Here is a 24,887-nt window from a genome sequence, read left to right as displayed (position 1 = left end):
TTCCGTCCCATACACACCCATTATAAACTCTGAAACGGGTGAAAAAACATCATGAAACTTAAACTGGAACTGAAGAAAAAGTATAATAGATATTGAAAAGATAAATGCAAGTTGAATAGTTGAATGTCTTGTCTTCGTTTTAAAGTTTGAATGGTGGCTCTATGTCAATGTATGTGGAAGTAGTAAGAGTTTAAAAATGAGTAAGTTGAATGAGGATTTGAAGGGTCTCCCCATTGAAATACATTATAAATTTTTGTTGAATAAAGTTGAATAAAATTAAAAATATAAATGTTAAAAATATGAAAAATGGAAGCAGTGTTGTCCAAAAGAATAGGAATCTAACGGTGTTGGAATGGTTTTTCTAAGTTGAACGGTTTTGAAGGAGTAGGATTACAAAAAACGTACGGAATACAGAATAAAATATAATAATAATAATAATAATAACTAGAAAAATTTGCATTTCCTGCGAAAATGCAGTGTGGATGCTTAAAGCTGAAGCTGTATGCAAAAAGTAGCTGAAAAAGCTGAAAAGTTGCAGAAATTGTAAAAACTTTGCAGAAGCAAAAGAACTTTGCTAAAATGGAATAACTTAGCAGAACTGCAATATCTTAGAGGAAACATAATACTTGGCAGAAATACAATAGCATAGCAGAATTTAGCAGAAATATTGTAACTTACCAGAAACATGATAACTTCTCAAAAATACAAGAATTTAGGAGAAATAGTATAAGATAACAGAAAGAATATATTTAGCCAAAAATACTTAAACATTACAGAAACACTATGATTTAGAAAAATAGTACAACAGAGCAGAAATATTGTGATTTACCAGAGACACTGTGATGAACTATGAATATTGTAATTTTAAATTAAGACTATGTTTTAGCAAAAATATTATAATTTGGCAGAAATACTATAATTTAGCAGAATTACTATATTAAGCACAAATCCTATAAAAAGCAGAAATGGTATGATTAAGCATAAATACTACATTTAGTAGAAATACTTTGTTTTAGCACAAATCTCATAAAAAGCAGAAATACTGTACTATGATTTAGTAGAAAAACTATAATTAATCAGAAATACTAAATTTAGCAGAAATGCTATATTAAGCACAAATCCTATGAAAAGCAGAAATAGTATGATTAAGCATAAATACTACATTTAGCAGAAATACTATATTAAGCACAAATCTTATAAAAAGCAGAAATACGATATTAAGCACAAATCCTATAAAAAGCAGAAATACTATGATTAAGCATAAATACTACATTTAGTAGAAATACTATATTAAGCACAAATCTTATAAAAAGCAGAAATACTATATTAAGCACAAATCCTATAAAAGCAGAAATAGTATATTAAGCACAAATCTTATAAAATAGCAGAAATAGTATGATTTAGCACAATAGTAATAAGTTAAACAGGAAAATCGGAAAGGCAAAATGGACAGCTGAAAAAATGCTGAACATGCTGAGGTTCCCTCAAATATACTTGTTAAATGACAAAAATCTGCAAAAAAATTTATGACAGCCACACAATTATAAATATGTACACATGAGGAAACACACATGCACAGAGAGACACACACACAAGATCCAATTCAGTCAACCAGTCTAAATATATTGAATTTGAATCTTACAATGAGATCATCCCATTTAAAGGCTTTCTCTCTCTCTCTCTCTCTCTCTGTCACACACACACACACACACACACACACACACACACACACACACACACACACACACACAGGGAGAGAGAAGTAAGTTTCTAGGTCAGCCTGGGAGCTGGTGAATTTGAATCCACCAATCAGAGAGGCTGTGCACTTTTCCCCACCAAAACAGGTGCATCTGTTTACACACGCAGCAGCACAGAGAGACACAGGATTTTTGCAGTCTATTTCTCATAGTGACGACTCCCCTCAAACAAATGACCGTAATTTCCTAACCGTAGGGGCTAGAACGGTCATTCTTACACCGTTTTGTTCAGAAGAGATGGGGGAATCTTCAAGTGTTGACAATTTAATATTAAAATATGAATTTTTAGAGATATATGACATGGATGACTTGTTGACTTAGAAGCCACGAATTCCCCAATATGCAAATTTGAATGCCTGAGACCACATATGTGATTGGCTGGCTGGGAAGCCGTGCAGGCCCTGATTTGTGGATTTGAATTCCTCAGCCCTCAGATATGATTGGCTGGCTTAGAAGCCATGAAGGCCCCAATATGCAAATTTGAATGCCTCAGGACACTTATTTGATTGGCTGGGAAACTGTGCAGGCCCTGATTTGAAAATTTGAATGTCTCAGTCCTCACAGAGGATTGGCTGCCTGGGGACCTGGCAGAAATATATAGAAATACTATTATTAAGCATAAATACTACATTTAGTAGAAATACTATGTTTTAGCACAAATATTATAAAAAGAAGAAAAACTATAATTTAGCAGAAATACTATATTAAGCACAAATCCTATAAAAAGCAGAAATACTATAATTTAGAACAAATAGTATAAAAAGCAGAAATACTATAATTTAGCAGAAATACTATGTTAGGCACAAATCCTATAAAAAGCAGAAATACTATAATTTAGCAGAAATACTATGTTAGGCACAAATCCTATAAAAAGCAGAAATACTATAATTTAGCAGAAATACTGTATTTAGCACAAGTACCGAAAAGTACCAGAAATACTATGATTTAGCAGAATAGTAATAACTTATTGAAACACAAATGCACAGAGGGACACACAAACACAGGCTCTAATCCAGTCAACCAGTCTAACTATATTCAATTTAAATCCTACAATGACATGCTGCCAAATAAGGGCAGGGTCCTCTCTCTCCCACTAAACACACACACACACACACACACACACACAGAGGGAGAGAGCTGCCGAATTTAAATCCACCAATCAGAGTGGCTGTTTACGTTTTCCCGCCAAAACAGGTGCATCTTTTTACACACGCAGCAGCACAGAGAGGCACAGGATTATTGCAGCCTATTTCTCATAGTGAGGACTCCCCTCAAACAAATGACCATAATTTCCTAACCGTAGGGGCTAGAGCGGTCATTCTTACACTGTTTTGTTCAGAAGAGATGGGGGAATCTTCCAGTGTTAACAATTTATCATTAAAATGTGAATTTTTAGAGATATATGACATGGATGACTTGTTGACTTAGAAGCCACGAATTCCCCAATATGCAAATATGAATGCCTGAGACCACATATATGATTGGCTGGCTGGGAAGCCGTGCAGGCCCTGATTTGTGGATTTGAATTCCTCAGCCCTCAGATATGATTGGCTGGCTTAGAAGCCATGAAGGCCCCAATATGCAAATTTGAATGCCTCAGGACACATATATGATTGGCTGGGAAGCCGTGCAGGCCTTGATTTGAAAATTTGAATTTCTCAGTCCTCACAGAGGATTGGCTGCCTGGGGACCTGGCAGAAATATATAGAAATACTATGATTAAGCATAAATACTACATTTAGTAGAAATACTATGTTTTAGCACAAATACTATAAAAAGCAGAAATACTATAATTTAGCAGAAATACTATATTAAGCACAAATCCTATAAAAAGCAGAAATAGGATGATTAAGCATAAACACTACATTTAGTAGAAATACTATGTTTGAGCAAAAATCCTATAAAAAGCAGAAATACTATATTAGGCACAAATCCCATAAAAAGCAGAAATAGTATGATTAAGCATAAATACTACATTTAGTAGAAATACTATGTTTTAGCACAAATAGTATAAAAAGCAGAAATATTGTAATTTAGCAGAAATACTATATTAGGCACAAATCTTATAAAATAGCAGAAATAGTATTATTTAGCACAATAGTAATAAGTTAAACAGAAAAATTGGAAAAGCAAAATGGACAGCTGAAAAAATGCTGAACATGCTGAGGGTCCCTCAAATATACTTGTTAAATGAAAAAATCAGCAAAAAAATGCACAGGGAGAGAGAAGTAAGTTTCTAGGTCAGCCTGGGAGCTGCTGAATTTGAATCCACCAATCAGAGAGCCTGTGTACTTTTTCCCGCCAAAACATGTGCCTCTTTTTACACATGCAGCACAGAGAGGCACAGGATTATTGCAGCCTATTTCTCATAGTGAGGACTCCCCTCAAACAAATGACCATAATTTCCAAACCGTAGGGGCTAGAGCGGTCATTCTTACACCGTTTTGTTCAGAAGAGATGGGGGTATCTTCCAGTGTTTACAATTTATCATTAAAATATGAATTATTAAAGATATTTGACTTGTAATGCACCATAACTGAGTAGAGCGAAGCAAAAACTGCCTTGACTTGCCCTCAAACAACGCTTTCTAACTCGAAATCTATTTGGAGTATCGATATCATTCTTTCACCGTAAGAGACAGCAGGCTTTGGTGAACAATCATGGAAATTTTCAGGTCTCTGTGGAAATCCAACAAAAAGTTATGACGAGAGAAAAAAGTGGTTCATTTCCACAGTTTGAAATCTGAAGAAATCTGAGCGAAGGACGAATTTCCTACCCTCAAACAAGTCCAACTCATTTCAGAACGGTAATAGGTGAGAAAGAAATTCTTGAATTGTGAGCGTCAGGGGTGTCTGAAGATATTCGGGGACAAGCCTCATGTCTTAACTTTGCTTCGTTAAGGAGATATGACGATTCGAATATGCCTCTCATTACAGAAATCCAGCGGTGATTTTGAACAAGCTCTCCATTCACTTTATATGGAGAGTTTTCTGACCTTGTGTTAGTCTGAGGAGATTTGCAAAAATTCTATAAATCCCACAACAATGATGGTGACATTTTCTGAAAGCCAGCAAAAATACCTACGTTTTGATGTATAATTTGTGGAAGTTGAGTTAAAATTGAGCAAGTAGCAGGAAGTTGTTCGGACATGAAGTGAAAATTGCAAAACCTTCAGTGGCACACTGGAAGCCAAGAGCATAGCAACCATAACAACACATGTATTTTGTGAAAAATCACAATTTTGCAACTCAAAACTTTAAGAGGCATAAAAGTAAAACAGTAGAAGATTTGAAAAAGCTGAATCATACCTGAATAGCCAAATAATTTGTGAACATTTTAAAATTTGAATGGTTGTTCTAGGTGAAAATATGAGGAAGTAGTTAAGTTTCAAAAACAGGCAAAATTTAGCAGAATTGCAGAAGTTTCCCATTCATTTCAATGGGACAAATTAAAGGAAAAAAGCTTAATATTTTAAAAAGTATAATAGTTAAAAATAGCAAAAATCGTAGCAGGAATTAGCAAAAATAGCTGAATAGTTTAAAGTTTGAACGGTGAAAATAGCACAAAAATTGTGGAAGTAGTTAAACGGCGAAAAGTGTACGGAAGCAACTAGAATAATAACTAGAAAAATTTGCATTTCCTGCGAAAATGCAGTGTGGATGCTTAAAGCTGAAGCTGTATGCAAAAAGTAGCTGAAAAAGCTGAAAAGTTGCAGAAATTGTAAAAACTTTGCAGAAGCAAAAGAAGTTTGCTAAAATGGAATAACTTAGCAGAACTGCAATATCTTAGAGGAAACATAATACTTGGCAGAAATACAATAGCATAGCAGAATTTAGCAGAAATATTGTAACTTACCAGAAACATGATAACTTCTCAAAAATACAAGAATTTAGGAGAAATAGTATAAGATAACAGAAAGAATATATTTAGCCAAAAATACTTAAACATTACAGAAACACTATGATTTAGAAAAATAGTACAACAGAGCAGAAATATTGTGATTTACCAGAGACACTGTGATGAACTATGAATATTGTAATTTTAAATTGAGACTATGTTTTAGCACAAATATTATAATTTGGCAGAAATACTATAATTTAGCAGAAATACTATATTAAGCACAAATCCTATAAAAAGCAGAAATACTGTACTATGATTTAGTAGAAAAACTATAATTAATCAGAAATACTAAATTTAGCAGAAATACTATATTAAGCACAAATCCTATAAAAGCAGAAATAGCATATTAAGCACAAATCTTATAAAATAGCAGAAATAGTATGATTTAGCACAATAGTAATAAGTTAAACAGAAAAATTGGAAAAGCAAAATGGACAGCTGAAAAAATGCTGAACATGCTGAGGGTCCCTCAAATATACTTGTTAAATGACAAAAATCTGCAAAAAAATTTATTACAGCCACACAATCACAAATATGTACACATGAGGAAACACACATGCACAGAGAGACCCACACACAAGATCCAATTCAGTCAACCAGTCTAAATATATTGAATTTAAATCTTAGAATGAGATCATCCCATTAAAAGCCTTTCTCTCTCTCTCTCTCTCTCTCTCTCTCTCTCTCTGTCACACACACACACACACACACACACACACACACACACACACAGGGAGAGAGAAGTAAGTTTCTAGGTCAGCCTGGGAGCTGCTGAATTTGAATCCACCAATCAGAGAGCCTGTGTACTTTTTCCCGCCAAAACAGGTGCATCTTTTTACACACGCAGCAGAGAGAGGCACAGGATTATTGCAGCCTATTTCTCATAGTGAGGACTCCCCTCAAACAAATGACCATAATTTCCAAACCGTAGGGGCTAGAACGGTCATTCTTACACCGTTTTGTTCAGAAGAGATGGGGGAATCTTCAAGTGTTGACAATTTAATATTAAAATATGAATTTTTAGAGATATATGACATGGATGACTTGTTGACTTAGAAGCCACGAATTCCCCAATATGCAAATTTGAATGCCTGAGACCACATATGTGATTGGCTGGCTGGGAAGCCGTGCAGGCCCTGATTTGTGGGTTTGAATTCCTCAGCCCTCAGATATGATTGGCTGGCTTAGAAGCCACGAAGGCCCCAATATGCAAATTTGAATGCCTCAGGACACTTATTTGATTGGCTGGGAAACTGTGCAGGCCCTGATTTGAAAATTTGAATGTCTCAGTCCTCACAGAGGATTGGCTGCCTGGGGACCTGGCAGAAATATATAGAAATACTATTATTAAGCATAAATACTACATTTAGTAGAAATACTATGTTTTAGCACAAATATTATAAAAAGAAGAAAAACTATAATTTAGCAGAAATACTATATTAAGCACAAATCCTATAAAAAGCAGAAATACTATAATTTAGAACAAATAGTATAAAAAGCAGAAATACTATAATTTAGCAGAAATACTATGTTAAGCACAAATCCTATAAAAAGCAGAAATATTATAATTTAGCAGAAATACTATGTTAGGCACAAATCCTATAAAAAGCAGAAATACTATAATTTAGCAGAAATACTATATTAGGCATAAATCCTATGAAAAGCAGAAATAGTATGATTTAGCAGAAATACTGTATTTAGCACAAGTACCGAAAAGTACCAGAAATACTATGATTTAGCAGAATAGTAATAACTTATTGAAACACAAATGCACAGAGGGACACACAAACACAGGCTCTAATCCAGTCAACCAGTCTAACTATGTTCAATTTAAATCCTACAATGACATGCTGTCAAATAAGGGCAGGGTCCTCTCTCTCCCACTAAACACACACACAAACACACACACACACACACACACACACACACACACACACACACACACACAGGGAGAGAGGACTAAGTTTCTAGGTCAGCCTGGGAGCTGCTGAATTTGAATCCACCAATCAGAGAGGCTGTTTACGTTTTCCCGCCAAAAAAGGTGCATCTTTTTACACACGCAGCACAGAGACATAGACCTGCTTCTTTCAGTTTATTTCACATAGTGAGGATTCCCCTCAAACAAATGACCATAATTTCCTAACCATAGGGGCTAGAGCGGTCATTCTTACACCGTTTTGTTCAGAAGAGATGGGGGAATCTTCAAGTGTTGACAATTTATCATTAAAATATGAATTTTTAGAGATATATGACATGGATGACTTGTTGACTTAGAAGCCACGAATTCCCCAATATGCAAATTTAAATACCTGGAGCCCACATACATGATTGGCTGGCTGGGAAGCTGTGCAGGCCCTGATTTGTGGATTTGAATTCCTCAGCCCTCAGATATGATTGGCTGGCTTAGAAGCCATGAAGGCCCCAATATGCAAATTTGAATGCCTCAGGACACATATATGATTGGCTGGGAAGCCGTGCAGGCCCTGATTTGAAAATTTGAATTTCTCAGTCCTCACAGAGGATTGGCTGCCTGGGGACCTGGCAGATATATATAGAAATACTATGATTAAGCATAAATACTACATTTAGTAGAAATACTATGTTTTAGCACAAATACTATAAAAAGCAGAAATATTATAATTTAGCACAAATAGTATAAAAAGCAGAAATATTATAATTTAGCACAAATAGTATAAAAAGCAGAAATATTATAATTTAGCACAAATAGTATAAAAAGCAGAAATACTACATTTAGTAGAAATACTATGTTTTAGCACAAATAGTATAAAAAGCAGAAATATTATAATTTAGCACAAATAGTATAAAAAGCAGAAATATTATAATTTAGCACAAATAGTATAAAAAGCAGAAATACTACATTTAGTAGAAATACTATGTTTTAGCACAAATAGTATAAAAAGCAGAAATATTATAATTTAGCACAAATAGTATAAAAAGCAGAAATATTATAATTTAGCACAAATAGTATAAAAAGCAGAAATATTATAATTTAGCACAAATAGTATAAAGAGCAGAAATATTATAATTTAGCACAAATAGTATAAAAAGCAGAAATACTACATTTAGTAGAAATACTATGTTTTAGCACAAATAGTATAAAAAGCAGAAATATTATAATTTAGCACAAATAGTATAAAAAGCAGAAATATTATAATTTAGCACAAATAGTATAAAAAGCAGAAATACTACATTTAGTAGAAATACTATGTTTTAGCACAAATAGTATAATAAAGCAGAAATACTATAATTTAGCAGAAATACTGTATTTAGCACAAGTACCAAAAAGTACCAGAAATACTATGATTTAGCAGAATAGCAATAACTTACAAAATTACAAATATGGAGGCATATTGAAACAGAAATGCAGAGAGGGACACACAAACACAGGCTGTAATCCAGTCAATCAGTCTAACTATATTCAATTTAAATCCTACAATGACATGCTGCCAAATAAGGGCAGGGTCCTCTCTCTCCCACTAAACACACACACACACACACACACACACACACACACACAGACAGACACAGAGGGAGAGAGCTGCCGAATTTAAATCCACCAATCAGAGTGGCTGTTTACGTTTTCCCGCCAAAACAGGTGCATCTTTTTACACACGCAGCAGCACAGAGAGGCACAGGATTATTGCAGCCTATTTCTCATAGTGAGGACTCCCCTCAAACAAATGACCATAATTTCCTAACCGTAGGGGCTAGAGCGGTCATTCTTACACTGTTTGGTTCAGAAGAGATGGGGGAATCTTCCAGTGTTAACAATTTATCATTAAAATGTGAATTTTTAGAGATATATGACATGGATGACTTGTTGACTTAGAAGCCACGAATTCCCCAATATGCAAATATGAATGCCTGAGACCACATATATGATTGGCTGGCTGGGAAGCCGTGCAGGCCCTGATTTGTGGATTTGAATTCCTCAGCCCTCAGATATGATTGGCTGGCTTAGAAGCCATGAAGGCCCCAATATGCAAATTTGAATGCCTCAGGACACATATATGATTGGCTGGGAAGCCGTGCAGGCCCTGATTTGAAAATTTGAATTTCTCAGTCCTCACAGAGGATTGGCTGCCTGGGGACCTGGCAGAAATATATAGAAATACTATGATTAAGCATAAATACTACATTTAGTAGAAATACTATGTTTTAGCACAAATACTATAAAAAGCAGAAATACTATAATTTAGCAGAAATACTATATTAAGCACAAATCCTATAAAAAGCAGAAATAGGATGATTAAGCATAAACACTACATTTAGTAGAAATACTATGTTTGAGCAAAAATCCTAAAAAAAGCAGAAATACTATATTAGGCACAAATCCCATAAAAAGCAGAAATAGTATGATTAAGCATAAATACTACATTTAGTAGAAATACTATGTTTTAGCACAAATAGTATAAAAAGCAGAAATATTGTAATTTAGCAGAAATACTATATTAGGCACAAATCTTATAAAATAGCAGAAATAGTATTATTTAGCACAATAGTAATAAGTTAATCAGAAAAATTGGAAAAGCAAAATGGACAGCTGAAAAAATGCTGAACATGCTGAGGGTCCCTCAAATATACTTGTTAAATGAAAAAATCAGCAAAAAAATGCACAGGGAGAGAGAAGTAAGTTTCTAGGTCAGCCTGGGAGCTGCTGAATTTGAATCCACCAATCAGAGAGCCTGTGTACTTTTTCCCGCCAAAACATGTGCCTCTTTTTACACACGCAGCACAGAGAGGCACAGGATTATTGCAGCCTATTTCTCATAGTGAGGACTCCCCTCAAACAAATGACCATAATTTCCAAACCGTAGGGGCTAGAGCGGTCATTCTTACACCATTTTGTTCAGAAGAGATGGGGGAATCTTCCAGTGTTTACAATTTATCATTAAAATATGAATTATTAAAGATATTTGACTTGTAATGCACCATAACTGAGTAGAGCGAAGCAAAAACTGCCTTGACTTGCCCTCAAACAACGCTTTCTAACTCGAAATCTATTTGGAGTATCGATATCATTCTTTCACCGTAAGAGACAGCAGGCTTTGGTGAACAATCATGGAAATTTTCAGGTCTCTGTGGAAATCCAACAAAAAGTTATGACGAGAGAAAAAAGTGGTTCATTTCCACAGTTTGAAATCTGAAGAAATCTGAGCGAAGGACGAATTTCCTACCCTCAAACAAGTCCAACTCATTTCAGAACGGTAATAGGTGAGAAAGAAATTCTTGAATTGTGAGCGTCAGGGGTGTCTGAAGATATTCGGGGACAAGCCTCATGTCTTAACTTTGCTTCGTTAAGGAGATATGACGATTCGAATATGCCTCTCATTACAGAAATCCAGCGGTGATTTTGAACAAGCTCTCCATTCACTTTATATGGAGAGTTTTCTGACCTTGTGTTAGTCTGAGGAGATTTGCAAAAATTCTATAAATCCCACAACAATGATGGTGACATTTTCTGAAAGCCAGCAAAAATACCTACGTTTTGATGTATAATTTGTGGAAGTTGAGTGAAAATTGAGCAAGTAGCAGGAAGTTGTTCGGACATGAAGTGAAAATTGCAAAACCTTCAGTGGCACACTGGAAGCCAAGAGCATAGCAACCATAACAACACATGTATTTTGTGAAAAATCACAATTTTGCAACTCAAAACTTTAAGAGGCATAAAAGTAAAACAGTAGAAGATTTGAAAAAGCTGAATCATACCTGAATAGCCAAATAATTTGTGAACATTTTAAAATTTGAATGGTTGTTCTAGGTGAAAATATGAGGAAGTAGTTAAGTTTCAAAAACAGGCAAAATTTAGCAGAATTGCAGAAGTTTCCCATTCATTTCAATGGGACAAATTAAAGGAAAAAAGCTTAATATTTTAAAAAGTATAATAGTTAAAAATAGCAAAAATCGTAGCAGGAATTAGCAAAAATAGCTGAATAGTTTAAAGTTTGAACGGTGAAAATAGCACAAAAATTGTGGAAGTAGTTAAACGGCGAAAAGTGTACGGAAACACCCGGAATAATAATAATAATAAAGAATAAAGAGAAACAGGAACTCAATAGTGTGGATGCTTAAAGCATCCACACAACTAGAAAAATTTGCATTTCCTGCGAAAATGCAGTGTGGATGCTTAAAGCTGAAGCTGTATGCAAAAAGTAGCTGAAAAAGCTGAAAAGTTGCAGAAATTGTAAAAACTTTGCAGAAGCAAAAGAAGTTTGCTAAAATGGAATAACTTAGCAGAACTGCAATATCTTAGAGGAAACATAATACTTGGCAGAGATACAATAGCATAGCAGAATTTAGCAGAAATATTGTAACTTACCAGAAACATGATAACTTCTCAAAAATACAAGAATTTAGGAGAAATAGTATAAGATAACAGAAAGAATATATTTAGCCAAAAATACTTAAACATTACAGAAACACTATGATTTAGAAAAATAGTACAACAGAGCAGAAATATTGTGATTTACCAGAGACACTGTGATGAACTATGAATATTGTAATTTTAAATTAAGACTATGTTTTAGCACAAATATTATAATTTGGCAGAAATACTATAATTTAGCACAAATACTATAAAAAGCAGAAATACTATAATTTAGCAGAAATACTATATTAAGCACAAACCCTATAAAAAGCAGAAATACTGTACTATGATTTGGTAGAAAAAACTATAATTAATCAGAAATACTATATTTGGCAGAAATACGGTATTTGGCACAAATCTTATAAAATAGCAGAAATAGTATGATTTAGCACAATAGTAATAACTTAAACAGAAAAATTGGAAAAGCAAAAATGGACAGCTGAAAAAATGATGAACATGCTGAAGGTCCCTCAACTATACTTGTTAAATGAAAAAAATCAGCAAAAAAATCTATAACAGCCACACAATCACAAATATGTACACATAAGAAAACACACATGCACAGAGAGACACACACACAAGATCCAATTCAGTCAACCAGTCTAAATATATTGAATTTGAATCTTAGAATGAGATCATCCCATTAAAAGCCTTTCTCTCTCTCTCTCTCTCTCTCTCTGTCACACACACACACACACACACACACACACACACACACACACACACACACACACAGGGAGAGAAAAGTGAGTTTCTAGGTCAGCCTGGGAGCTGCTGAATTTGAATCCACCAGAGAGCCTGTGCACTCTTTCCCTCCAAAACAGGTGCATCCTTTTTACACACGCAGCACAGAGAGACACAGGATCATTGCAGTCTATTTCTCATAATGACGACTCCCCTCAAACAAATGACCATAATTTCCTAACCGTAGGAGCTAGAACGGTCATTCTTACACCGTTTTGTTCAGAAGAGATGGGGGAATCTTCAAGTGTTGACAATTTATCATTAAAATATGAATTTTTAGAGATATATGACATGGATGACTTGTTGACTTAGAAGCCACGAATTCCCCAATATGCAAATTTGAATGCCTGAGACCACATATGTGATTGGCTGGCTGGGAAGCCGTGCAGGCCCTGATTTGTGGATTTGAATTCCTCAGCCCTCAGATATGATTGGCTGGCTTAGAAGCCACGAAGGCCCCAATATGCAAATTTGAATGCCTCAGGACACTTATTTGATTGGCTGGGAAACTGTGCAGGCCCTGATTTGAAAATTTGAATGTCTCAGTCCTCACAGAGGATTGGCTGCCTGGGGACCAGGCAGAAATATATAGAAATACTATGATTAAGCATAAATACTACATTTAGTAGAAATACTATGTTTTAGCACAAATCCTATAAAAAGCAGAAATACTATAATTTAGCAGAAATACTATATTAAGCACAAATCCTATAAAAAGCAGAAATAGTATGATTAAGCATAAATACTACATTTAGTAGAAATACTATGTTTTAGCACAAATCCTATAAAAAGCAGAAATACTATAATTTAGCAGAAATACCATATTAAGCACAAATCCTATAAAAAGCAGAAATACTATATTAAGCACAAATTCTATAAAAAGCAGAAATACTATATTAAGCACTAATCTTATGAAATAGCAGAAACAGTATGATTTAGCACAATAGTAATAAGTTAAACAGAAAAATAGGAAAAGCAAAATGGACAGCTGAAAAAATGCTGAACATGCTGAGGGTCCCTCAAATATACTTGTTAAATGAAAAAATCAGCATAAAAATGCACAGGGAGAGAGAAGTAAGTTTCTAGGTCAGCCTGGGAGCTGCCGAATTTGAATCCACCAATCAGAGAGCCTGTGTACTTTTTCCCGCCAAAACAGGTGCATCTTTTTACACACGCAGCAGAGAGAGGCACAGGATTATTGCAGCCTATTTCTCATAGTGAGGACTCCCCTCAAACAAATGACCATAATTTCCTAACCGTAGGGGCTAGAGCGGTCATTCTTACACCGTTTTGTTCAGAAGAGATGGGGGAATCTTCCAGTGTTAACAATTTATCATTAAAATGTGAATTTTTAGAGATATACGACATGGATGACTTGTTGACTTAGAAGCCACGAATTCCCCCAATATGCAAATTTGAATGCCTGAGGCCACATATATGATTGGCTGCCTGGGAAGCCGTGCAGGCCCTGATTTGTGGATTTGAATTCCTCAGCCCTCAGATATGATTGGCTGGCTTAGAAGCCATGAAGGCCCCAATATGCAAATTTGAATGCCTCAGGACACATATATGATTGGCTGGGAAACCGTGCAGGCCCTGATTTGAAAATTTGAATGTCTAAGTCCTCACAGAGGATTGGCTGCCTGGGGACCTGGCAGAAATATATAGAAATACTATGATTAAGCATAAATACTACATTTAGTAGAAATACTATGTTTTAGCACAAATACTATAAAAAGCAGAAATACTATAATTTAGCAGAAATACTATATTAAGCACAAATCCTATAAAAAGCAGAAATACTATAATTTAGAACAAATAGTATAAAAAGCAGAAATACTATAATTTAGCAGAAATACTATGTTAGGCACAAATCCTATAAAAAGCAGAAATACTATAATTTAGCAGAAATACTATGTTAGGCACAAATCCTATAAAAAGCAGAAATACTATAATTTAGCAGAAATACTATATTAGGCATAAATCCTATGAAAAGCAGAAATAGTATGATTTAGCAGAAATACTGTATTTAGCACAAGTACCGAAAAGTACCAGAAATACTATGATTTAGCAGAATAGTAATAACTTATTGAAACACAAATGCACAGAGGGACACACAAACACAGGCTCTAATCCAGTCAACCAGTCTAACTATGTTCAATTTAAATCCTACAATGACATGCTGTCAAATAAGGGCAGGGTCCTCTCTCTCCCACTAAACACACACACACACACACACACACACACACACACACACACACACACACAGGGAGAGAGGACTAAGTTTCTAGGTCAGCCTGGGAGCTGCTGAATTTGAATCCACCAATCAGAGAGGCTGTTTACGTTTTCCCGCCAAAACAGGTGCATCTTTTTACACACGCAGCACAGAGACATAGACCTGCTTCTTTCAGTTTATTTCACATAGTGAGGATTCCCCTCAAACAAATGACCATAATTTCCTAACCATAGGGGCTAGAGCGGTCATTCTTACACCGTTTTGTTCAGAAGAGATGGGGGAATCTTCAAGTGTTGACAATTTATCATTAAAATATGAATTTTTAGAGATATATGACATGGATGACTTGTTGACTTAGAAGCCACGAATTCCCCAATATGCAAATTTGAATACCTGGAGCCCACATACATGATTGGCTGCCTGGGAAGCCGTGCAGGCCCTGATTTGTGGATTTGAATTCCTCAGCCCTCAGATATGATTGGCTGGCTTAGAAGCCATGAAGGCCCCAATATGCAAATTTGAATGCCTCAGGACACATATATGATTGGCTGGGAAGCCGTGCAGGCCCTGATTTGAAAATTTGAATTTCTCAGTCCTCACAGAGGATTGGCTGCCTGGGGACCTGGCAGAAATATATAGAAATACTATGATTAAGCATAAATACTACATTTAGTAGAAATACTATGTTTTAGCACAAATACTATAAAAAGCAGAAATACTATAATTTAGCAGAAATACTATATTAAGCACAAATCCTATAAAAAGCAGAAATAGGATGATTAAGCATAAACACTACATTTAGTAGAAATACTATGTTTGAGCAAAAATCCTATAAAAAGCAGAAATACTATATTAGGCACAAATCCCATAAAAAGCAGAAATAGTATGATTAAGCATAAATACTACATTTAGTAGAAATACTATGTTTTAGCACAAATAGTATAAAAAGCAGAAATATTGTAATTTAGCAGAAATACTATATTAGGCACAAATCTTATAAAATAGCAGAAATAGTATTATTTAGCACAATAGTAATAAGTTAAACAGAAAAATAGGAAAAGCAAAATGGACAGCTGAAAAAATGCTGAACATGCTGAGGGTCCCTCAAATATACTTGTTAAATGAAAAAATCAGCAAAAAAATGCACAGGGAGAGAGAAGTAAGTTTCTAGGTCAGCCTGGGAGCTGCTGAATTTGAATCCACCAATCAGAGAGCCTGTGTACTTTTTCCCGCCAAAACATGGGCCTCTTTTTACACACGCAGCACAGAGAGGCACAGGATTATTGCAGCCTATTTCTCATAGTGAGGACTCCCCTCAAACAAATGACCATAATTTCCAAACCGTAGGGGCTAGAGCAGTCATTCTTACACCGTTTTGTTCAGAAGAGATGGGGGAATCTTCCAGTGTTTACAATTTATCATTAAAATATGAATTATTAAAGATATTTGACTTGTAATGCACCATAACTGAGTAGAGCGAAGCAAAAACTGCCTTGACTTGCCCTCAAACAACGTTTTCTAACTCGAAATCTATTTGGAGTATCGATATCATTCTTTCACCGTAAGAGACAGCAGGCTTTGGTGAACAATCATGGAAATTTTCAGGTCTCTGTGGAAATCCAACAAAAAGTTATGACGAGAGAAAAAAGTGGTTCATTTCCACAGTTTGAAATCTGAAGAAATCTGAGCGAAGGACGAATTTCCCACCCTCAAACAAGTCCAACTCATTTCAGAACGGTAATAGGTGAGAAAGAAATTCTTGAATTGTGAGCGTCAGGGGTGTCTGAAGATATTCGGGGACAAGCCTCATGTCTTAACTTTGCTTCGTTAAGGAGATATGACGATTCGAATATGCCTCTCATTACAGAAATCCAGCGGTGATTTTGAACAAGCTCTCCATTCACTTTATATGGAGAGTTTTCTGACCTTGTGTTAGTCTGAGGAGATTTGCAAAAATTCTATAAATCCCACAACAATGATGGTGACATTTTCTGAAAGCCAGCAAAAATACCTACGTTTTGATGTATAATTTGTGGAAGTTGAGTGAAAATTGAGCAAGTAGCAAACAGTTGTTCGGACATGAAGAGAAGACTGCAAAACCTTCAGTGACACACTGGAAGCCAAGAGCATAGCAACCATAACAACGCATGTATTTTGTGAAAAATCACAATTTTGCAACTCAAAACTTTAAGAGGCATAAAAGTAAAACAGTAGAAGATTTGAAAAAGCTGAATCATACCTGAATAGCCAAATAATTTGTGAACATTTTAAAATTTGAATGGTTGTTCTAGGTGAAAATATGAGGAAGTAGTTAAGTTTCAAAAACAAGCAAAATTTAGCAGAATTGCAGAAGTTTCCCATTCATTTCAATGGGACAAATTAAAGGAAAAAAGCTTAATATTTTAAAAAGTATAATAGTTAAAAATAGCAAAAATCGTAGCAGGAATTAGCAAAAATAGCTGAATAGTTTAAAGTTTGAACGGTGAAAATAGCACAAAAATTGTGGAAGTAGTTAAACGGCGAAAAGTGTACGGAAGCAACTAGAATAATAATAATAAAGAATAAAGAGAAACAGGAACTCAATAGTGTGGATGCTTAAAGCATCCACACAATAAAGAATAAAGAGAAACAGGAACTCAATAGTGTGGATGCTTAAAGCATCCACACAATAATAAAGATTACAACAACAATACTGTGAATGCTTTTCAAGCATTCACACTAATAATAAAGATTACAACAACAATACTGTGAATGCTTTTCAAGCATTCACACTAAATATGCAAAACCAAAGGAAGATGCACAGAGGACAGTGAGAGGAAAGTGTTATGTAGTCCAAAGAAGTGTGTGTGGAGAAGAGAGTCCAGTGTGGAGGGGGGCAGCATGGAGCTGGACTGCTTGGGGGAAAAGCTATTGCACAATCTCGCCAACCTGCTCCTGATGCTGCAGAGTCGTCTTCTGGATGGGGGAGAAGTAAAAAGTTGGAGGGGGTGGTGATGCGGGTCAGCCATGATGGTAGTGGCTTTATGAATGCAGCATGAGGTATAAATGTCCAGTAGGCTGGGTAGAGAGCTGCCAACGATGTGCTCCACACAATCCTCTGGAGGGGTCGAACACAGTTCCTGTGCTCAGTGTGATGGATCTTGTATGTCCAACCTGAGATCCATTGATCGGTTTGTGTGGTATGTGAGCTGTAGTGGGTCCAGTTTGGTCTGATGGTGGTGTTTTTAAAGCACTGTGGCACAACAGCTTGGCTCAGGGAGATGTTGAAAATGTCCGCTGGTTGGCACAGGCTCTGAGCACACGTCCAGGTATATTGTCTGGTCCAGTAACTTTTTGTGGGTTGACCCCAGCGAGAGTCCTTCTCACTGACTGTCACTGTCTCAGCATTCTCACTTATGTCTATGTGATAGACACAGATACCTGTTTCTTTAGTTACTGGCCCATAAATAGGACTCTTGTTACTTCAATCTATTCTACTTTTACCTGTAAAAAGGTGTATTGATAATTCCTAAAGACAACATAATAAAAGCATGCCATTACGTGTAAAAAAACGTATTAATTTTTCGTTGGATTAAAACAAACAGGAGATACAATTGACAGCAATGCACCACTCTCTTTTGTTCCCCTATCCTTGTGTGTCTCTTCCTTTCAGTTCAGGCTCCAGACTTCCGGTTGAATCCAGTAAGGAAGCTTATTCCAGCAGCTAGAGGGGGACAGGTGATGATTGATTGTCGCCCTCGAGCTGCCCCGAAGCCCAGTCTGTTCTGGAGTCGTGGAACAGAGTTGCTCACCAACAGCAGCAGGTATTTCCCTAGCTAAGCCAGTGTTACAGTTCATACTACAGTGTAAACAGCATGTATGGTCAACTACCATGGTCAGTAAAGTCGATCCTAGCACTGATTGTTTTGTGCACCCTCATGTAGCATCTCAGGCCAAAGTGTGATGCACACAGATGGCTGCAAAAGAACATTGGCTGCTTGGTCTTTCATTTTTGTAAGCTTCTATTCCATGAATAGTACAAGAACAACTGAAAGCAGTCTCACAGCTAGCTGAGGCCTGTTCCCATGCTATTCTATGATAAATGACACAGATAAAATATCTGTTGTTCCAAGCACTGAACTCATTGATTTGTATATTATTATTTTTAATGGAACTTTCAACACGAGGTCCAGAGAGATGTTGTTGCAAGTAAAGGAGTCTATCATACCAGTCAGAGTAGCCAAGTATATATAACCTATACTTAAAAAACAATATATAGACAGAGACAGTTTTGTTAATTTTAAGTTTTTGGAGATGGTAGACAATATACAAAATTGGCTGTAATAACATAACAATTAATATAGTACCTTTGTTAAATACCTTGAATTTAAATTTAAAGTGTGCACTTACCGTATTTTCTGCAATATAAGGATTATATATATATATATAAAATCCTTTAATTTTCTCAAAGATCGACAGCGCACCTTATGTATGAATTCTGGTTGTGCTTACTGACCTCAAACTGATTTTATGTGCTACACGGCGCTCAAAAATCTGTCAAAAATGTTTTAGTATGACTTTGCTAAGCTTCGAAGCCGCACCGCTTGATGGATTGTTGGAGCATTACAGCTACTGTAGTCAGGAGCCTCGCGGAGTGATCTGGGTCCCAGACTCTGCCTGCTTCAAGTCCTAAACTCCTTCTTCTTGAGGTCCTAAAGTCAAACGAACACTGAGAGGTAAAAACAGTCTAAATTCTTCCATCTGTAATAAAATCATCAGTGTTGCTGCTTTACCAGGTGTAACTATTAAGTTTAACATGCAGGCATCCATGAAAACAGAATTTATTAAATATAACAGAGTTAGACGTTAGCAGGAAGTTAGCTCGCTAGCTTCCACCTAAACATGTTCTGACTGAGATTTTTCTGAAATAATTCAAACGTACAGCTCTGCTATCACTTCCAACATAAATGAAGACAGGAAACTAAACAGCAGTGACGTTTGTAGGGTTACTGAAGTTGGGCTAGCTGGTATATAATGATGTGCTACGTGATCGCTAGCGACACAGCTATGTTAGCATAACATAAACAGTGAAGCTGGAGGACGAACACTAACACTTTTCCACTTATAAAAGTTAACGTGAAGGTTCCTGATGGTTAGAGACAAATGCAATCGCATAGCAGGATGCTGTAAACGGACCAAACTTCAGTCAGAACAACTGAGATAATCCATCCACAGTACGAGGTTAGTCATTAATATACTGCAACAACATGGGAATAGAGCCGCTGTGAGAGAATACAGCATTAATGAATCAATGGTACAGAAGTGGAGGAAGCAAGAAGAATGAGCTGAGTAAAGTTTGATTTATCTGACTGTTTTGTTTGCTTAATGCTCATAATCAGGTGCACCTTATGTATGAAAACAGACCCGTTCATTGACAGTCCACCTTATAATCCGGTGCGCCTTATGGTCCAAAAAGTACGGTAGATTACATATTGATTGTTTGATTTAAAATTCACTTTAGTGGTGTACATTATACACCTAATGATATATGTAAGTTTGTCATTCTTTCAAAAACTCATCTGCAAATGGTGTGAATTCAAAATTGTTTGGCTACAATAATAGCAGACAAACTTTAAACCCTAGAGCTTGGAAAGAAACCGACTGGATTCATCCAAGAGGCTTCTTTAAATCTAAAACCAGTCCCAGGGATTGAAGCCCTAGTGGGGGTTGTCCCTTAAGAGTGTTGTTGACCTGTTTTAATCATGTGCCTCATTACATGAGCCAAGGTGTGAAAAAAGGCGTGGGTCATTACCAGGTTGGATGTTCCTGGTGACCAATTTCTTAGTTGACTAAATGAGGAAAAACATTTGAGTCTGAAACTAAGAAATACTAAGAACAATTTAATGGACAATGTCAAAATATAATAACAAAGGCATTTAAAAAAAACGAGTAATCACGTTCCGCTATAATGCTTAACTGTGCAGCACATCGCATCATGCATTATGATCATTGTTCATAATGAGCATGTTAGCATGTTATACTCTAATTCCCAAAGAATGTACTCCTCATTGGCGAGTACAAAACTAGAACTCAACATCTCAGTGAGGTCAAATTTCAGCTCTCTGACGTTTATATGTATTGCACAACAGCACTTGCCAAAAAGCATTCAACTTCAGCATATGGAACAATGTATGTGCCTCCCATGAAGAAGAAAAACACTCAAAATAAACCAATGTTATGTTTGTGCCTGTATACAAACATTGCATTTTGGGGAGAAAATTAATTTGAGCAAAGAAAAGTTTAATTTGAGCGTACGGCAGGGCAGTATGGCCAAAAATATTTATCACGATATATATTTGGAAATTTGCGATAACGATATAACTGACAACATAATTGACGTGAGACAAAATACTTTACAACTCCACAACTTTATTAGTGCAAAAAAAACCATCAATGTATTTTCACTGAAACAAGCAGCTGTTTTCTTCAGTAAAAATATAAAAATGTAACAGTGCAAATGCAAATTCCTCACTAACAAAAGGAATTTCCAGTAGAAACTGGCCGACATATCCTCAGCATAACCATGTATAACATCCACAACACTTAAAAGACTGATAAGTCTCGTACTGACTGTTGCGTTAGGTGACTTAAGTAGGTCACATGGTGGGAGAAGGGCTCACAGTGGTTTCACCTGAAACCTCTGGTGGAAATGACACCTTGGCTCATGTGATGAGGTAAATGATAAATAGTATCGACTAAAGGGTCAACCCCTCTAGAGTTTAAATACCTGGGACTCTTAAACATTTGGTTTTAGCACTGAACACACCTCTTAGGCGAGGAAAGAAATGTCTTCACAAACCTTTAAGAAGTCCAGTCGCTGTCTTTCTTTCTTTCTAAGCTCCGTAGACAACTTGGAATAAGTTAAGTTTTCCATGTACAAACACATACAATGTTTTAGATTAAATTAAGGGTTATATTGTACTGTGTCTTTTCTCAGAATAGCAGTAACTCCAGATGGCATCTTGTGGATTTATAACATCAGCAGAGCAGATGAAGGAAAGTACACCTGCTTTGCTGAAAACTACCTCGGCAAAGCCAACAGCACTGGACACCTGTCTGTGAGAGGTACACAACTCAACAACTCAGCCATAAGTAACAAACAACCTCATGCCACATGTCAGTGAGTTGAAGCCTTTGTTCCTATTGCTAGTCGCTATAATCATCTCAAAGTCGAGATAAGCTTAACTGTGCACTTTGGATTGCTTGTGTTCTCTTCTGACACACGTCCATGAATTAATTATTTCATTGAAATGTAATTATGTTTGAAAACGCATTCTCGTAAATTAATAGAACTGAGTGGTCCTGAACCTTCGACTGTATCAAGCATGAACGAGACAATATATAACATTCAGACTCTGATGAATGCAAAAGGAGGAACTCAGGGTTCACTGTCTTAATCAAACTTAGTTTTGGCATGGAGACTGGAGGAGCCACAGATCAACCCACCAATTCAAAAAAGTGTACGTGAACTGGAGACTGCTGGAACACCAGTGTCCCTGTAATGAAAGGATATGAGTCCTCTAGTCCAGTGGTCCCCAACCTTTTTTGCGCTACGGACCGGTTTATGCCCGACAATATTTTCACGGACCGGCCTTTAAGGTGTCGCAGATAAATACAACAAAATAAAACCAGTACCGGTACCGAAAAAAAGAAGATTTATTCATAACACACGTGAAAAGACCCAGGAAAACCGAGTTAACGATAAAAACGATAACAAAATAACGCTGAAAACCGATAAAAACCCTGAAAACCAGACATTTCACACCTGAGCCTCGGTACCGCGGCCCGGTACCAAACGACTCACGGACCGGTACCGGTCCGAGAACCAGGGGTTGGGGACCGCTGCTCTAGTCCCACAGTGGTTGATTGTCTTGTGTTCACTACTGCGGCTCCTCCGAAAAAGAAAGCCTCCAATCAGAATTATTTGACCTGGTGACCTTAAATGCACACCTTAAGGCAGATAGCTGTTAACATGTTTGTTTATCCACCCTGACGAATCACCAGTAAAACACTTCTTCTTTTGATTACTATTTATTAAAGCATTGAATAATTAAAAAGTATCATGTACATGGAACTGGTCTGTTTAGAAAACCACAGGCGTAAAACACTCAGTCTTCCCAAAAGAGAGTGACCCCCTGGCAGAGTTTTACATGTGAATGTGCATCTGTCTATCTAACCGGTTCAATCTGGTGGGGAGAAGCTGCTGGTACCAGTTATCATGTCTACATCTGCCCCACACATTCTTACATTTTCACTGATATTTCTGCAGGTTTCTACATAATTATTCAATCAGTAAAAGATTTTTAATTATATTAATCCCAAATAATAATCAAACCCAACATTACCCCTCCAGATAAGCTGGAGAGGAAATGGTGTCTCATTTATTTAGAAGTTCTTCATTTATCCTGGAAAAAACGAGTTTGTTTGTCGATTTAAAAAACGCCCTCTGTAAGGCCAGGACATGTTGCACCGCTGACTGAAGAAAACAAGAAAGCATTTGAATGGTACACAAGAACATCTATGAATACATTTTCCAAACTGTCAGACTTGTTTATTTTTTATTTTGGTATCTTCAGACATTTGGACAAGGTCTTGCTAATCAGAACTATTTACCCCCTCACAGATGCCACCAAGATCACGCTGGCCCCTTCTAATGCCGACATAAATCAGGGCGAGAATGTGACGCTCCAGTGCCATGCCTCCCATGATGCAGCTATGGATCTTACCTTCACATGGTCTCTCAATGGTGTCCTTTTGGACCTGGAGAACTCTGCTGGGCCTTACCATCGGGTGGAGGGGGTGAGTCCTATAATGTTTGTGCTGAAAAGAAGGTTCTTGCGAAGATACTGCAGCTTGCCTACCAATCGGAAGGATGGTCGATCGATCTCCAGCTCCTCCTGTCTCTGTGTCAAAGTATTCCTGGGCAAAATACTGAAGCATGAGTGTGTATGCTTGGATGTATGTGACCTGTAGTAGAAAGAACTCTGAGTATTTAAATGGAGTGCTATATTAGTACCAGTGCAGGTTTGAAAGCCTGCAGAAAATTCTGATTTGGTAACTTCTATCATTCACTCTTGAGACTGTGATATTTAACTTTTAGCTTCATCAAGGTTTCAAGACACTATCTCTACTTTTAAGATCAGGCTTCAAACTTTCCTTTTTGCTAAAGCATATAGTTAGGGCTGGACCAGGTGACCCTGAATCCTCCCTTAGTTATGCTGCAATAGGTGTAGGCTGCCGGGGATTCCCATGATGCACTGGGTGTTTCTTCTTCACTCACTGTGTGTTAACAGACCTCTCTGCCCTGAATCATATCTGTTATTAACCTCTGTCTCTCTTCCACAGCATGTCTTTATCCCGTCTTCCTTCTCTCACCCCAACCAATCACAGCAGATGGCCCCGCCCCTCCCTGAGCCTGGTTCTGCTGGAGGTTTCTTCCTGTTAAAAGGGAGTTTTTCCTTCCCACTGTCGCCAAAGTGCTGCTCATAGGGGGTCATATGATTGTTGCGTTTTCTCTGTATGTATTATTGTAGGGTCTGCCTTACAATACAAAGCACCTTGAGGCAACTGTTGTTGTGAATATATACATAAAATTGAATTGAGTTGAACTTAGACAGCACAGAAAATAGCAGCACAAATTTCAGTTTTGAGTTTTTATTGGTGCTTTAGGCTAACCCTAACCCTGTGCCATGGCGAGTAGCACTGTTACCTCACAGAATGAAGGTCCTAGGTTCAAATCCGTCATCTGCCTGGAGTTTGCATGTTCTTCCCGTGTTTGTGTAGGTCCTCCTTTTGGTAGCTAGCTTCTTCCCACAGTCTGAAG

At 36.7% G+C, this 24,887-nt stretch overlaps 1 protein-coding gene across 1 annotated transcript in view; it reads left to right on the top strand.

Moving 5' to 3' along the window:
- The window catches only part of cntn2 (contactin 2), a 110,586-nt gene that overhangs the window by 66,678 nt on the left and 19,021 nt on the right, over nucleotides 1–24,887 (top strand). The window contains exons 11-13 of the mRNA XM_085272768.1: nucleotides 18,678–18,828; nucleotides 22,002–22,129; nucleotides 23,688–23,863. Coding sequence (XP_085128894.1) covers nucleotides 18,678–18,828; nucleotides 22,002–22,129; nucleotides 23,688–23,863 — 455 coding nt within the window. The remainder of the gene's footprint in view (nucleotides 1–18,677; nucleotides 18,829–22,001; nucleotides 22,130–23,687; nucleotides 23,864–24,887) is intronic.

Source organism: Mchenga conophoros, linkage group LG5, assembly GCF_057382185.1.
Source record: "Mchenga conophoros isolate Kocher_MC1m ecotype Shallow Benthic linkage group LG5, M_conophoros_male_GT1.1, whole genome shotgun sequence".
Taxonomy (NCBI): Eukaryota; Metazoa; Chordata; class Actinopteri; order Cichliformes; family Cichlidae; genus Mchenga; species Mchenga conophoros.
This window is presented reverse-complemented; position numbering and strand designations above follow the sequence as displayed.